Source organism: Antedon mediterranea, chromosome 10 (assembly GCF_964355755.1).
Source record: "Antedon mediterranea chromosome 10, ecAntMedi1.1, whole genome shotgun sequence".
Classification (NCBI taxonomy): domain Eukaryota; kingdom Metazoa; phylum Echinodermata; class Crinoidea; order Comatulida; family Antedonidae; genus Antedon; species Antedon mediterranea.
Genome location: NC_092679.1, coordinates 854,016 through 868,933, shown reverse-complemented (window position 1 = coordinate 868,933; position 14,918 = coordinate 854,016). Strand labels below are relative to the sequence as shown.

General features: G+C 32.2%; 1 protein-coding gene across 2 annotated transcripts; it reads right to left on the bottom strand.

Moving 5' to 3' along the window:
* Nucleotides 1–979: 979 nt before the first annotated feature.
* Nucleotides 980–14,626, bottom strand: LOC140060560 (protein max-like). Of its 2 annotated transcripts, XM_072106829.1 has the most exons (5): nt 14,345–14,619; nt 14,222–14,248; nt 6,481–6,588; nt 6,066–6,189; nt 980–4,897 (listed from the first exon to the last, which is right to left on the bottom strand). In XM_072106829.1, the coding sequence occupies exons 1-5, from the start codon at nt 14,381–14,383 to the stop codon at nt 4,638–4,640; spliced, it is 558 nt and encodes a 185-aa protein (XP_071962930.1). In that variant the 5' UTR covers nt 14,384–14,619; the 3' UTR covers nt 980–4,637. The 2 variants fall into 2 exon arrangements, with proteins under 2 accessions (XP_071962930.1, XP_071962931.1); XM_072106830.1 differs by lacking the exon at nt 14,222–14,248 and having other exon boundaries at nt 14,345–14,626.
* Nucleotides 14,627–14,918: the final 292 nt, after the last annotated feature.

The following is a 14,918-nucleotide window of genomic DNA, read 5'->3' as shown; positions in this document are numbered from 1 at the left end:
CTTGAGACAAAGCAACAAGGGGTCAGAGAAAGGACACATTTTAATCCTATTTAAGTATAAAAAATGTTGAACAAAACATCCAATAATGTGTATTAATAATCATGTGAGTGTAAAAGGGGCAAGGAAAGTAAAAATATGAAGATATAAAGACCAAACAAGAGTGGAAAAAAGGGGCAAGGAAAGTAAAAATATGAAGACATAAAGACCAAACAAGAGTGGAAAAAAGGGGACAGGAAAGTAAAAATATGAAGACATAAAGAACAAACAAGAGTGGAAAAAAAGTAAAAATATGAAGACATAAAGACCAAACAAGAGTGGAAAAAAGGGGACAGGAAAGTCAAAAATAGACAAATTAAAGGCTTCTAACAGGTTCTAGGTTATATTAATTGGAGGAAATAATTATAATACAGTAATATAAATTTCTAATATTAAATAATATATCAAACCTATAAAATATGTAATTCATTTCCCTTATATTGCTAACTACACACATTACATAACAAAAGGTAGTCAACAAACTATACACAAGTTTAAAAAACCAAAAATGTTTTTTACGAAGCTTTGAATAGTAATCCTGTACTACAATTATTATGGTGAAATTATTACTAACCTTCCAATATTATTCATACTAATCTTATAAATAATACAATCTAATAATAATCCTGGAATGACAAAGATAATTGGAGGGTATGTTATCAACTTCCGCATTGTCAGAAAAATTACCAGTAATTAGGTTCATTAGGTTAATGAGTTTTGATATTCATCTTTCTGGTGTTTTTATGAAGAACCGAATAAAATAATTAAAATTAAAGTATATATTAAACAAATGCTTGCTGAGCACCAGATTTACAGATGATTTTAGCTCAATAAAGAGTTTGGAAAATCGTTAATCTTTTTGATAAATGAATAGCAAGTCAAAAATAAAACAATAATTGAATACTGCTCCGTATAAAAAATAAAAATCCACATTCTGATTCTGGTGATAAATTTAATGGTACACAATACTGAAAAAAAACTTCAAAAAACATGTAACATAACATCACATGTTATTAATATTATTAACATAAACACTATCCAAGAGCATACAATTACTTATGTAAACAATATGTTAATGATATGCAAATTGTATTAACATATCATTTACATAAACAATATACAAAAGCATATAATAATGATTGGGCTTATATAAATATAATAATCAACTCTTAAATTCTGCTTTTGATTTCCTTCAAACAAAAATAAATCTTTTTTAAAGCGATTTATAGAATGAAATTTCATTTTAGCTAATGATACAAACATACACCCATATTACAGGGACAAACAGACAGACTCCTTTATTATAAAGAGTGCAATGAGCCCTCCTAACATACACCCATATTACAGGGACAAACAGACAGACTCTTTTATTATAAAGAGTGCAATGAGCCCTCCTAACATACACCCATATTACAGGGACAAACAGACAGACTCCTTTATTATAAAGAGTGCAATGAGCCCTCCTAACATTTAAGACATTTTGTGGGCCTCAAGCCAGCACTGACTTAATTACTGTAAGGTAGAGAGGGGAGGACAATGAGGGGGAGGGGATAAAGAACTTTGCATAAAATTAAAAATTTTCAAAAATTTAATCTCCACCAAAAAAAGGTTCCATAAAAAAAGATAGATTGTAGTTTGTTTTTCAGATTTTATTTACTAATGTTTCACAAGTTTTAATTTGGTCCGTTTGTCAGCTGAACCACAATATTTTTAGTACTGAATTTTTCCATCTACAAATAAATGTGTTTATGATCAATAAATATTTTCAGTGTACCCTATCATAAAATGATATATGTTTAATTTTTTTTAATATTAAAATATAAAAAACAGTGTGTGAATAAAACAGAGCAGAAATACAATTTTATTTTTTCATAAATAAACGCTGGGAAAAATAATTTTGATTTTTATAATAAAATGCTGACAAAAAACAAGTAAAAATCAATTATTGCTTAGGAAAATAAAAAAAATTGGATGATTTTTAAAAATATTTCAACAAAAACCATTTAAAGTTTTTAAATGAAGACGACACGAAGAAGATAAAACTCTAAAATAATGACTTGAAACCAAGAATTGGCAAGCAGTACTAATAGGCTACGTACATCAATTAAATCTTTAAAAATAAATAACATATAGCTTTACAAATTCACATAAGAGGACCACAATGCATTGAAAGATAAAAATTAAAATTTGCAAGCGTGAGAAATAGGTGAATAGTGCATACTGTATATGGAATCAAACAGCATAAGGCGTTTTAATAAACTGAATAGGAATATTCAAAACCAGTTTATTCATTTTAAAGAAAAATAGTCATCAGAATTGAACATATCCCCTTGATTTAGAGACAAGAACCACTCCAGCGTGCCACTTCTCTATACCCTTCAAAATTTCAAAACATTCAACATGGTATTTTCCATTTTTGTTTCTGGGTGGATTTCCATTCTAAGACATGTGTGTGAACTAATTCTATCTCTAAAAATATAACTACTCACTTTACTTTCAATCAAGACAAAACTATACTTACCTCAATATTATATACTCTAAAGTATAACCCTTAATATTATACTTCTATCATAGCTATTAGGTTGACCCGACGACCTACTTAATAAAAAAAAACAGATTTTTCTTGAAGACCAAAAGGTCCCAAACTTTATTTTTACCATTAAAGACTTTCCAGAAAACCAAACCTATTTGGCCAGCCCAAAGATGTCCGTTATTGGGAGAGTTGACTGTACTTTGGTCATTGCTAATCATGGGTTCCCTAATAGCCCTGAATCTTTACCCGCTTCAAACTTATATTTCTCTTAATATAATTGAACCCGCCTCAAAGCACTGCACCTAATAAAACCACGAGACACCCTCCCCTCACCCACTTAAAAAGCTAATATGTGCAATCCAACTACTTTAAAGAAACGTTTACCAGTCAGTTGAGGTTACTAGGGATGCAACACAATTGAGATGACCAATGACAAATCAATTACTTGCATGCATTGTGCTTGCATCCCTGTGTTGCGTCTCCAGTGGGAACCAAGCTTTCTCGGTTGTTGAACATGATATGATCTTTATTTACTCCATTGCGTAAAAGTATTTGAAAGAATATTACAGTTAAAATAATTATGACATAGATACCAGCAATTACAGTAATATTTAAAAGATATTTAAACTGGCATAAAACAGCCATTTTATCATTAATTAGAATCTAGCGTTCTGTACAATAACAAGTTGGTGTAGATGTACCAACATACAGGAACTTACAAATAAACAAATTGAAGTGTATAATAACAAGTTGGTGTAGATGTACCAACATACAGGAACTTACAAATAAACAAATTGAAGTGTATAATAACAAGTTGGTGTAGATGTACCAACATACAGGAACTTACAAATAAACAAATTGAAGTGTATAACAAGAAGTTGGTGTAGATGTACCAACATACAGGAACTTACAAATAAACAAATTGAAGTGTATAATAACAAGTTGGTGTAGATGTACCAACATACAGGAACTTACAAATAAACAAATTGAAGTGTATAATAACAAGTTGGTGTAGATGTACCAACATACAGGAACTTACAAATAAACAAATTGAAGTGTATAATAACAAGTTGGTGTAGATGTACCAACATACAGGAACTTACAAATAAACAAATTGAAGTGTATAATAACAAGTTGGTGTAGATGTACCAACATACAGGAACTTACAAATAAACAAATTGAAGTGTATAATAACAAGTTGGTGTAGATGTACCAACATACAGGAACTTACAAATAAACAAATTGAAGTGTATAATAACAAGTTGGTGTAGATGTACCAACATACAGGAACTTACAAATAAACAAATTGAAGTGTATAACAAGAAGTTGGTGTAGATGTACCAACATACAGGAACTTACAAATAAACAAATTGAAGTGTATAATAACAAGTTGGTGTAGATGTACCAACATACAGGAACTTACAAATAAACAAATTGAAGTGTATAATAACAAGTTGGTGTAGATGTACCAACATACAGGAACTTACAAATAAACAAATTGAAGTGTATAACAAGAAGTTGGTGTAGATGTACCAACATACAGGAACTTACAAATAAACAAATTGAAGTGTATAATAACAAGTTGGTGTAGATGTACCAACATACAGGAACTTACAAATAAACAAATTGAAGTGTATAATAACAAGTTGGTGTAGATGTACCAACATACAGGAACTTACAAATAAACAAATTGAAGTGTATAACAAGAAGTTGGTGTAGATGTACCAACATACAGGAACTTACAAATAAACAAATTGAAGTGAGTGTATAAGTAGAAATTTGATCTTGAAATATGAGACCACCTAAAGAAATGATTGAGATAAATATTCAATTATAATATTTAACAGTTTCAAAATCATTGTTCATATTAGGAATTGCAACAAGCTAAAGAAAGTCACAACATTTTTACAAATTCTTAGTTTCTTGTCTTTTGTTTAAAAATTTATTTCATGTTTTTCTTTTTTTTTTTTTTTTTTCCCCGTTTTATTTAATTTTTTTTTTCTTTAAATTTCTTTCAATATCCACATGGAGGTATAAAAAGTAACCTGCTTTTTATACCTCCGCTATTTCACGACGTTGAAATAGTGACCGACACGGCACTCGCCGGAACAGACGAATCAGGTATCAAAATATGACTATCAAGTGCATCGTTGACGACTTTTAACCGTTTCCTTGGAACGTCAGGGTCACTGTCATCCGATGAATCTGACTCGGAATCTTCACTATCGTTACTGGACTTGGAATTTGTTAGCATGCTAATAGTGTCTGGATCAATGAGACTTTCTGGATCTAATTTTCCTGTCACTTGAGCCTTCTCTAGCAATGCAACTGAAACCAAATAAAAATGAAATTCATAATTCTACATTAAAGCTTGGTTCCCACTAGAGATGCAATGGTTTCCTGGTTTCGGTTATTTTGTTTTATCTAATGTCACTAATATCTAAATGTTGTCTTGTTATTTGTTGATTTTTGGCTTGTACATTATATTATATTTTGTCTTTCAACCCTGTTAACAGTGACATATGGTCAATGTTTATTGAATATGACCGATAACAAAAATAAAATGCAGAAATATTTCAAAATGCCTAATAAGGAAATCAACCATTGGTTCATGAGTTAGTAATTGAAATACCATAAAAGCAGTGTTATGGAATAATATACAAATATAGAGATACTACTGCATTGGAAATAAGCAAATGCTTAAAAGCTTTAAATTAATGAATGGTAAAATATAACCTTGACCTTAATAAATGTTTGACTTATTGTAGCAATACTACTATGGAAGAAAGCGAGTAAAAGGGTGTGGCCACACTGTCACATTTGTTGTAGCCTTGTTCTGGATTCTTGTGTATGCCTAAAATCATCAAATTATTTAGTGGAAAAAGACTAATTATGAAAGCCTAAATCTACAAGACCTTTTCTTTCTGCTTGAAAACAAAATAGCTACATTTATGCAATATAATTACATTGGCAGATATGATGTAAATGCCTCGAGCAAACACTACAAATTTACAGTATCTATAACGCATGATTACCACGAAAGATAATTATATTTGTTTTTTAATAAATCCATCTGAACACTGCTAAGCAAATACAACAGCACAGCAACAACTTTGCAATTTCATAGATAAATACTGCCCTCAATGCACACAACAATCATACTAAGTGTAAGCATTTGATTGGTAGATGGCAATATTGGTTAGATGAGGGAGTAGGGACATAACATGGAATGGCATATTATGACATCATTCTTCTTTTATGAGTGACCTAATTTAAAGTAGGTTGACCTCTGTTTAGTATATTATATTTTCTCTGTCAAGGACATCGTCTGCCCATCAATACAATCTGCTACATAACACCATTCGATACTCAATTACATGATTCTGTTTTAATTAAATCTGATCGCATGAAAAAGCTTAATTTTTTCTAAATTTTGTGATGACTAGAGGACTAGTTTTCAGTTAAAGGTTAAAAACAAAACCCTAAATTTACAAACCCTGCCCATCGAGTAGTTCGTTTTGCTTTTTCAAATCATCAATATCATTTTGGTGCGAGTTATTTTTCCGTCTCATAAACTGGATATATTCTGTTGCCTTGTTGAGAATCTGAGCACGAGACGCCTGTGGTGAAAATTAAACAAATTTGATGAAAGTAGTAAAAATATGGTTAATTTATGGTTTTTGGACCTTGTCTCTTATTTCAATTTCAATAGAAGATTTTAGTTGATTTTGATCTTTAACCAAAAACCACCCTTTTTTAACACATTGTTCAATTAAAACAAAAAGTCAAAGTCAGGCCTATTCAATTCATACTGTCTATGAATTAATTAGGAACACAAGTGCTAGTTGATTAAACCCAGTAGTCACGTTTTAATTTACAATCAATCGGTATATGACAACAATTGTGAATACCTTTTCTCCTTGTAAATTAGGGACAGCGTCTCTAAGCATGTTGAAGCTATCTTTAATGTGATCACGTCGTTTTCGTTCAAGAGCATTGTGGTGAGCTCGTTTTTCAGCCTAGAAAATATAAAAAGACATTCCATTAACTTTCAAATCAAGAGATAGACATCATCATGAGTAGTATTGGAGCTGTAACTTGGTGGTTAACATGTTTGCCTCCTAATCCCAAGGTCCAGGGTTCAATCCTGACCTAGTGTAACTCATAACTCTTTCAACTCAACTCTCAAATAAGAAAAAAAAAACCAAATAATAAAACAAAATGTTGAATACTACAATTTCTTCATTATGTTTTACCTTAGTTACTGCATAAACAAAACATTGTTTAAAAGTATAATATAAATTGAGCATATGTCTGTACCTCTCCACTTATAGACTTCTTTCAATTTCATTAAGAACTGGACCCAAGGAGAAGGACCAAATGTGTTTGGACAGATACATTACTGTAGGTTGTGTAAATGTAAATAGGCTTATACAATGATAACTGTAGCTAGAGTGTCAACAAATTTCATTCATGATGTTCCAAAAAAAACCCCTAAAAAACTAGTTTGTTTTACACAATAACAAGCCACATTAATACAATGTGTCAGTTTTATAAGCTCCTCTTCTTCTTGTCCACTTGAAGTGCCTGGACTACTAATACAATATGTTTATTAGTAAGGGCTTCCCATTGATTACTAGCTGTGATAACTCCTCCTTCACTACGAAATTATAATGCTATAGCCTAGAGCTCATTTGCATACAATACATACACAGTAAAATCAATTCCAATAAACTATGATAGAATATGTTTATAAAGCGTTTTGATGGACTGATGTAAAATCAACATACTGGTACTAGGGCCCAAAGTGACGCCAGTTTACAAAGACAGGCGAATGAACCAAGCTGAATCTAACAAGACCAATTTGGACACACGCCAAGATATCTGAGAAGTTGTATACATGTGTAAATATACCCTCTAGTGCATAAATATAAAAAGATTAAATCTACCATATCGATAGAAATGTACAACATAATTTCACAAAATTCATGATTAATACTACCTGTACAGTATACACAGTAATCAATACTCTATGTCATTCAAGAAGATACAGTAAAAATATAGTGACTATATTACATAATTACACTATCATTTCTAAAATTGTTATAAAATTTGGACCCTTACATATTTTCTTATTTAATATGAAATAATATATTCAAAATATATTTCATTAAATGATCTTACTACAACAATATTTGCACAAGCAAATGCACAGTTGTTTGTACAATAATTTTATATTCGGTTCCCATCTTATTTTCATCGGTAATCCTGGTTGAAAACTCTACTAACAACCCATATAGCCGTAGGATACAACATGTTCTATCTTGGACAAAAGTAATAATGACCCAGATAGCACTAGGACATGAAATACCATGCAGGGCAAATGATAGGGGCAATGACGCAACAGGCTGACCTAGATGCAACGTAGGAATGTATTGCTGTGCTTTTAAAATCTTCTGTCAAGTTCAACTACTAGAAAATATATTACTTGGTATTGGACTGATATGCATCTAAGTCTGTACAATATACATGTCATTTTCTGACAGTGACCTGGATGTATCATGTTGACCTTAGTATGACATACTGACCTTCTGGATGCATTTGTCATTGGGTGTGTAAGGACATGCTTACCATAGGCATACCTGGATGTCAGGGTATATAGCCCGTTTTATATTTCCTATCATGCAATGAGTTTACGATCTACAGTATGTTAAGTTGTGCACTTAATATATGCTTAAGCGCATACATGTTAATGTGTACTACTGTAGTCTCTTTTTTATTCATTTAAAAACTCACCACCAAAATGCAAAAGCATACAGTACTAAACTGTCCAATAAAATAAAACAACACTATCATACAAATTAGATTCAGAGGGATAGACTAAATGTCATACGTGTCATAAGTCACATACAACATGCACGAGACTAAAGGCCAAAGGTCAACAAGCTATTATTTAACCATGTGAGTTACATGGATTACTACACGTTGCTTTTGTTATCTCCTTTACTACTTTTGGCTATCGTCCAAAATATTGATCCATCCCATGCTCAGTCTTATAGTAAACATAGCAATGGTCAAATCTGATTGGTCAGTTGACCTTTGAGCCAATTGGTCAAATAATCCTTTTGCAAATCAATATATTATAGTGCTTTTAAGAAACCGATAAAATGTGTAACTTCATTGTTTGCAATTTCGGAATTACCAAGCAGACAAAAATAAGGAAATGGAAAGACCCACACAATGCTTACATTGTTATAGGTTGTTTATTCATATTTAATAAAGATATGAGTAATAATATATAGTCAATGACTGATCACGGAATTGCATAAAAAATTAATTTACCTAAAATAACATACGTGTCGACTGAACTTCACTCAAACAAGAAACAGATAGGAATTAATCTATACAAATAAATTCATCACTAAATACAATTTCAAACACAATGATCATGTTTAGATAAGTCACACCATTGTTGGAGTTTATCTTTACCCATGTCAATGCTGAAGTATGTACAGTATATTGAGTGTGCAGCGTTCGAAACTAAGTAACTCCATGTTAGAATATGTTACTGCATCCTAATCCAAAGTACATACAACAAATGTTATTCTTAGAACTTGACAGGAGCTACTGTAGACTCGAACCTAATTCCTCAGGACAAGCAGGCATACTAATCAGTTTGCTCAACTCTTATCCTGCCAATTATAGATTTATATCACAAAGATAAATATGTATTCTACGAAATAACAGAAAACACAACACGGAACTCAAAAGATAACAGATCCTGTGACATGGATATTAAAACTAAGTTTACAATTTCCTTTACAGTTTTTACAGTCATACAGTCAACTCTCCCAATACCGGACACCTTTGGGCTGGACAAATATGTCTGGTTTTCCGGAAAGTCTATTATTCAGAATGTGTTTTTAATGTTAAAAATGAATTTGGGACCGTTTGGACTTAAGAAAAGTCTGGTATTGGGAGAGTTTCTGGTTTTCAGAGAGTCCTGTGTATTGGGAGAGTTTCTGGTTTTCATAGAGTCCTGTATTGAGAGAGTTTCTGGTTTTCAGAGAGTCCTGTATTGGGAGAGTTTCTGGTTTTCATAGAGTCCTGTATTGAGAGAGTTTCTGGTTTTCATAGAGTCCTGTATTGAGAGAGTTTCTGGTTTTCAGAGAGTCCTGTATTGGGAGAGTTTCTGGTTTTCATAGAGTCCTGTATTGAGAGAGTTTCTGGTATTGGGAGAGTTTCTGGTTTTCAGAGAGTCCTGTATTGGGAGAGTTTCTGGTTTTCATAGAGTCCTGTATTGAGAGAGTTTCTGGTATTGGGAGAGTTTCTGGTTTTCATAGAGTCCTGTATTGGGAGAGTTTCTGGTTTTCAGAGAGTCCTGTATTGGGAGAGTTTCTGGTTTTCAGAGAGTCCTGTATTGAGAGAGTTTCTGGTTTTCAGAGAGTCCTGTATTCGGAGAGTTTCTGGTTTTCAGAGAGTCCTGTATTCGGAGAGTTTCTGGTTTTCAGAGAGTCCTGTATTGGGAGAGTTTCTGGTTTTCATAGAGTCCTGTATTGGGAGAGTTTCTGGTTTTCAGAGAGTCCTGTATTGGGAGAGTTTCTGGTTTTCATAGAGTCCTGTATTGGGAGAGTTTCTGGTTTTCAGAGAGTCCTGTATTGGGAGAGTTTCTGGTTTTCAGAGAGTCCTGTATTGGGAGAGTTTCTGGTTTTCATAGAGTCCTGTATTGGGAGAGTTTCTGGTTTTCAGAGAGTCCTGTATTGGGAGAGTTTCTGGTTTTCATAGAGTCCTGTATTGGGAGAGTTTCTGGTTTTCAGAGAGTCCTGTATTGGGAGAGTTTCTGGTTTTCAGAGAGTCCTGTATTGGGAGAGTTTCTGGTTTTCATAGAGTCCTGTATTGGGAGAGTTTCTGGTTTTCATAGAGTCCTGTATTGAGAGAGTTTCTGGTTTTCAGAGAGTCCTGTATTCGGAGAGTTTCTGGTTTTCAGAGAGTCCTGTATTGGGAGAGTTTCTGGTTTTCATAGAGTCCTGTATTGGGAGAGTTTCTGGTTTTCATAGAGTCCTGTATTGAGAGAGTTTCTGGTTTTCAGAGAGTCCTGTATTCGGAGAGTTTCTGGTTTTCAGAGAGTCCTGTATTGGGAGAGTTTCTGGTTTTCAGAGAGTCCTGTATTCGGAGAGTTTCTGGTTTTCAGAGAGTCCTGTATTGGGAGAGTTTCTGGTTTTCAGAGAGTCCTGTATTGGGAGAGTTTCTGGTTTTCAGAGAGTCCTGTATTGGGAGAGTTTCTGGTTTTCGGAGAGTCCTGTATTGGGAGAGTTTCTGGTTTTCAGAGAGTCCTGTATTGGGAGAGTTTCTGGTTTTCATAGAGTCCTGTATTGGGAGAGTTTCTGGTTTTCAGAGAGTCCTGTATTGGGAGAGTTTCTGGTTTTCATAGAGTCCTGTATTGGGAGAGTTTCTGGTTTTCAGAGAGTCCTGTATTGGGAGAGTTTCTGGTTTTCATAGAGTCCTGTATTGGGAGAGTTTCTGGTTTTCATAGAGTCCTGTATTGGGAGAGTTGAGTGTAACACAATCAGGTCTGCCAATATTTAACTTTACCATGGTTATTTTTAGTGAATGAATATTGAAAAATGCTTTCATACAATATAAGATAAAACACCTAAATATTGGAAATTTGTATGTTGTATTCTATTAATTGTATATTTTGATTAAAAAAATACACAACACATACATTTCACATTTACTTTCTAATGTACTATAGTTCATTAGTACTAAAAATAAATAAGGAAATTTTAATTTTAAACAAGAATAACACAGTAGGAATCAACAAATATATCAGCTCTTCTCTTGAATCATTCATTTTACAATGCAGTACAGGATTCATAGCAGATTGTGCACAGTATGAATGCTACAATACCTATCTACAGTGGTTTGATCTGTGTTCTCTTTTGATTACAAAACCTGTAACTAAAAGTAACAGTGTTGGTTTCAACTTGAAATCAACTGTTAAATTCATTTATAGTTGAGATCAAGTCTATGCAAGTCAGAATATATGAATGCAGATTAGCAATCAAATTCAATCAAGAATGTGTTTAGTGTACAATGACTGTGATGCATTGGAATATTGTGAGACCCCAGAATAGCGATTGTTATCAATGGCAACAAAGCCTATTTGGGTCATAAATATTAATGAATAAATTATGAAACCGTACTAAAACTGTGTTCAATGCTTAGAATTACAAAGAAAATTATTGATTAAAATTTATCTATAATTTTAAGGACTTTATGCGAATACAGTAACAATGCATAGTACATGAACTTTTGCACCTGAATGGATTGAAATGAAAACTTAATCTGATTGAAATCAGCGACATAATTCAATCTGAATCAAATCAAATTCAATCTTGGCATTCACATACTATCCTACATTGTAAAGATTTTGCACCTGAATGGATTGAAATCAAAACTTAATCAAATTGAAAAGATCTGCGACATAATTCAATCTGAATCAAATAAAATTCAATCTTGGCATTCACATACTATCCTACAAGAAGGAAGAGATCATTGCACATTCAAGGAATTTGGAATAAAGAAATCATGTGTCAACTAATTCTTGGCACATCCTATTGAGGTATACAGGATCTGACCTACAAACCCACACTCGTTAAACCAAAATTTTCGATTCTAGAACCAGGATTGATAAAAAATTGACAGTGCCACTGCATGAAATTTCACAGGGCCTATGTGGTAAGCACTGTATCATGATTGTATTGCGAATGTAACCATGTGTGTATATAATTTCACTAGGACCTCTGTGGTAAGCACTGTATGATTGTATTGCGAATGTAACCATGTGTGTATATAATTTTACTAGGACCTCTGTGACAAGCATGACACAAACTTGTACTACAAATATCACCACATGTACATGGAATTTTCCCATTGTAATTGGCTTTTTATTTTCTTATTTTAGGATCAATGCATAATCTAAAAACAGTTTGACCTACTTAATCGGTAGATAATCAATGACCAGTGAAGCATAACAATCTAATAATAATTTGAACAATAGGCTTTACATCTATTTTAATTTAGCAGCATCAACTAATGCAATATTTCTCATAATTTAAAACGATGCTGTACGAATGACAATAATCATTGGATAGCAAGTTGCCTGAATATATTATCTGATTATTAACATACTATATAGAAGCAGAAAATGGCATTTCCACAACGACAACCATGACGATAACATTCAAAATGGAGGCGCAAATCATGTTTTTTTATTCCAAAGCAAACTTGTATAATCATTAACAAATGAATTATAATAAATATATTTTTCAGATTAAAAACTTAGATCACAAAATGTTAAATTTATATATTTAATATTGAATTTATTCGTGTCATAAATGTATTTTTCTTAACTGTTCGTCTATAATTTTCAATCTTCTATTAAATTGTCTCGTTTACTGTAGTGAGACAGAGAGACAGTTTCAGGATGTTTGGATTAAATATTTAAAAACTTGAATCAGAAGACTACAAATCGAAAGATACAGTAAACTACTAGCCATTTCTTAACACAGTATTGAGTAAGAGAAGAAATAATGCTCACAATGTTGCAATACAGGTACTGTCAATTTAATTGCTAAGTAATTTACACACTCCTTACATTACAATGATGGGATACTGTATAACAGGACACTTTAACCTAAGAAAATTGTTTAAAAAAATGGTATCATTAGGACAATCATTGCCAATGGATTTTGTATAAAAGTGATAAGAAAATCAAATTAAAAAAGAGATATGAAAATAACATTATTTAAAATTATTAAAAATAAACTTCGTTGTCACAATAAAAAAATTCAATAAAATGTACAGAAAGTGTAAAAAATCATGCAATATTATACAGATATTGACTGTTTAGAGGTGTATTATAACATTTGAGATCCTCTGAAGGAATTACATTATGTACGTATACAATACAAATAACTGGTAGGTACAGACCAAGAGTTTGGACAGAAAAACTAAATTTCAATGTGCAATGGAAAGATAAAAGGTAATTAATAGTAATAATGGTATCAACATAATTAATATATGCAGGTCAGAATGTCAAGATGCTGGTGGTACAAGCTATAAAGTAATTCAGCGCAAATCTAGAGACTCACTGTTTACAAATTAAATTTTATTTGATTCTTTTAAAAAAATTGATGATTAGACCTGGACGACTCAAATAATTCTAGTCTAATTATAAACCAAATTTAAATAATCAAACAATGTTATTTATCCGCCATTGACATATACACAATTTTTTACAAACAGAATATTTCCATAAATAACATAAAAATAAAGAGGGAGCTAATTAAAAAGTATTTATCTAGCTTGGTAGGTAGGTAGGCCCTAGGCTAAAAAGTATGTGGTCCTAAACAATCAATTAACACTATCACTATCTCACCTTCTAATCGGAATTAAAATAAAACAAGGAAACATTTTTATAAATTCAATACCTAAAATAAAACACCAACATTTTAGATAAATATAACACTATATTACACAAAACAATGGTGGTAAAACAATCACTCTTTGATCGTCGGTACTCTACAGACAACATACAACAAATAATTCACGCACGTTGCACAGAGCGCGCTCTCACACAGGTCTTACCTGAGATTGGTCTATATCCCCGTCGTCCTGAAAACAAAACCAGAAAAATAATTACAAATTCTCCACCATTTCTTAATTAAATTCTCTTTAAAATTGTAAATAATATTATATAAATATACTTACATCACTCTCAACATCAATATCTCTGTCATCGTCACTCATTTTGACAAATAAATGTTAATTCTTGACCGAATATTCGATACACGCCTATGTTGCTTCGCAAGTTAGCTATTCACAACATGTCAAAAGCGATCGTAAACAATAAACATGGCGTCCAAACAAGGCCACATGTATTCACACAACACGTGTATGTCATGGGAGGAGCCATTAATCGAGGCTTCAGTTTCGAGTATTTCTGTAAGTTTTATTGTCATATATCATATCATTTGTAACTATATAAAATTTAAATTTAAACTATATTTTTGATTGTATATTTTTCATGTTATTATTGATTATTAGAGATGCAAAGGTTGCAAACAAACGTTACGTATAGAAGTACTTCACGGCGGCGGTAGCGGTTAAGGAAATTAATACTTTAAATTTGAAATGCGCATGACTGTTGCCGTGTAATCGCGATCGTCTCTCTCAAATGATCGCCTTAAAAAAAGAGGGCGGTATATCGTTTTATTTGTTTGTCACATATCAGTGTTGCGTTATAACAAATGCGCCACAAATTATAATTTTGTAAAAACATCTA

What these genes read in the sequence shown, in the direction of transcription:
- LOC140060560 (XM_072106829.1), bottom strand. Translation starts at nt 14,383, where the DNA reads ATGAGTGACGATGACAGAGATATTGATGTTGAGAGTGAT. An exon ending in GGGATATAGACCAATCTCAG is followed by an intron (nt 6,589 to 14,221) that starts GTAAGACCTGTG and finishes TATATTTTCTAG; the next exon opens with GCTGAAAAACGAGCTCACCA. An exon ending in CTAATTTACAAGGAGAAAAG is followed by an intron (nt 6,190 to 6,480) that starts GTATTCACAATT and finishes TTTTCACCACAG; the next exon opens with GCGTCTCGTGCTCAGATTCT.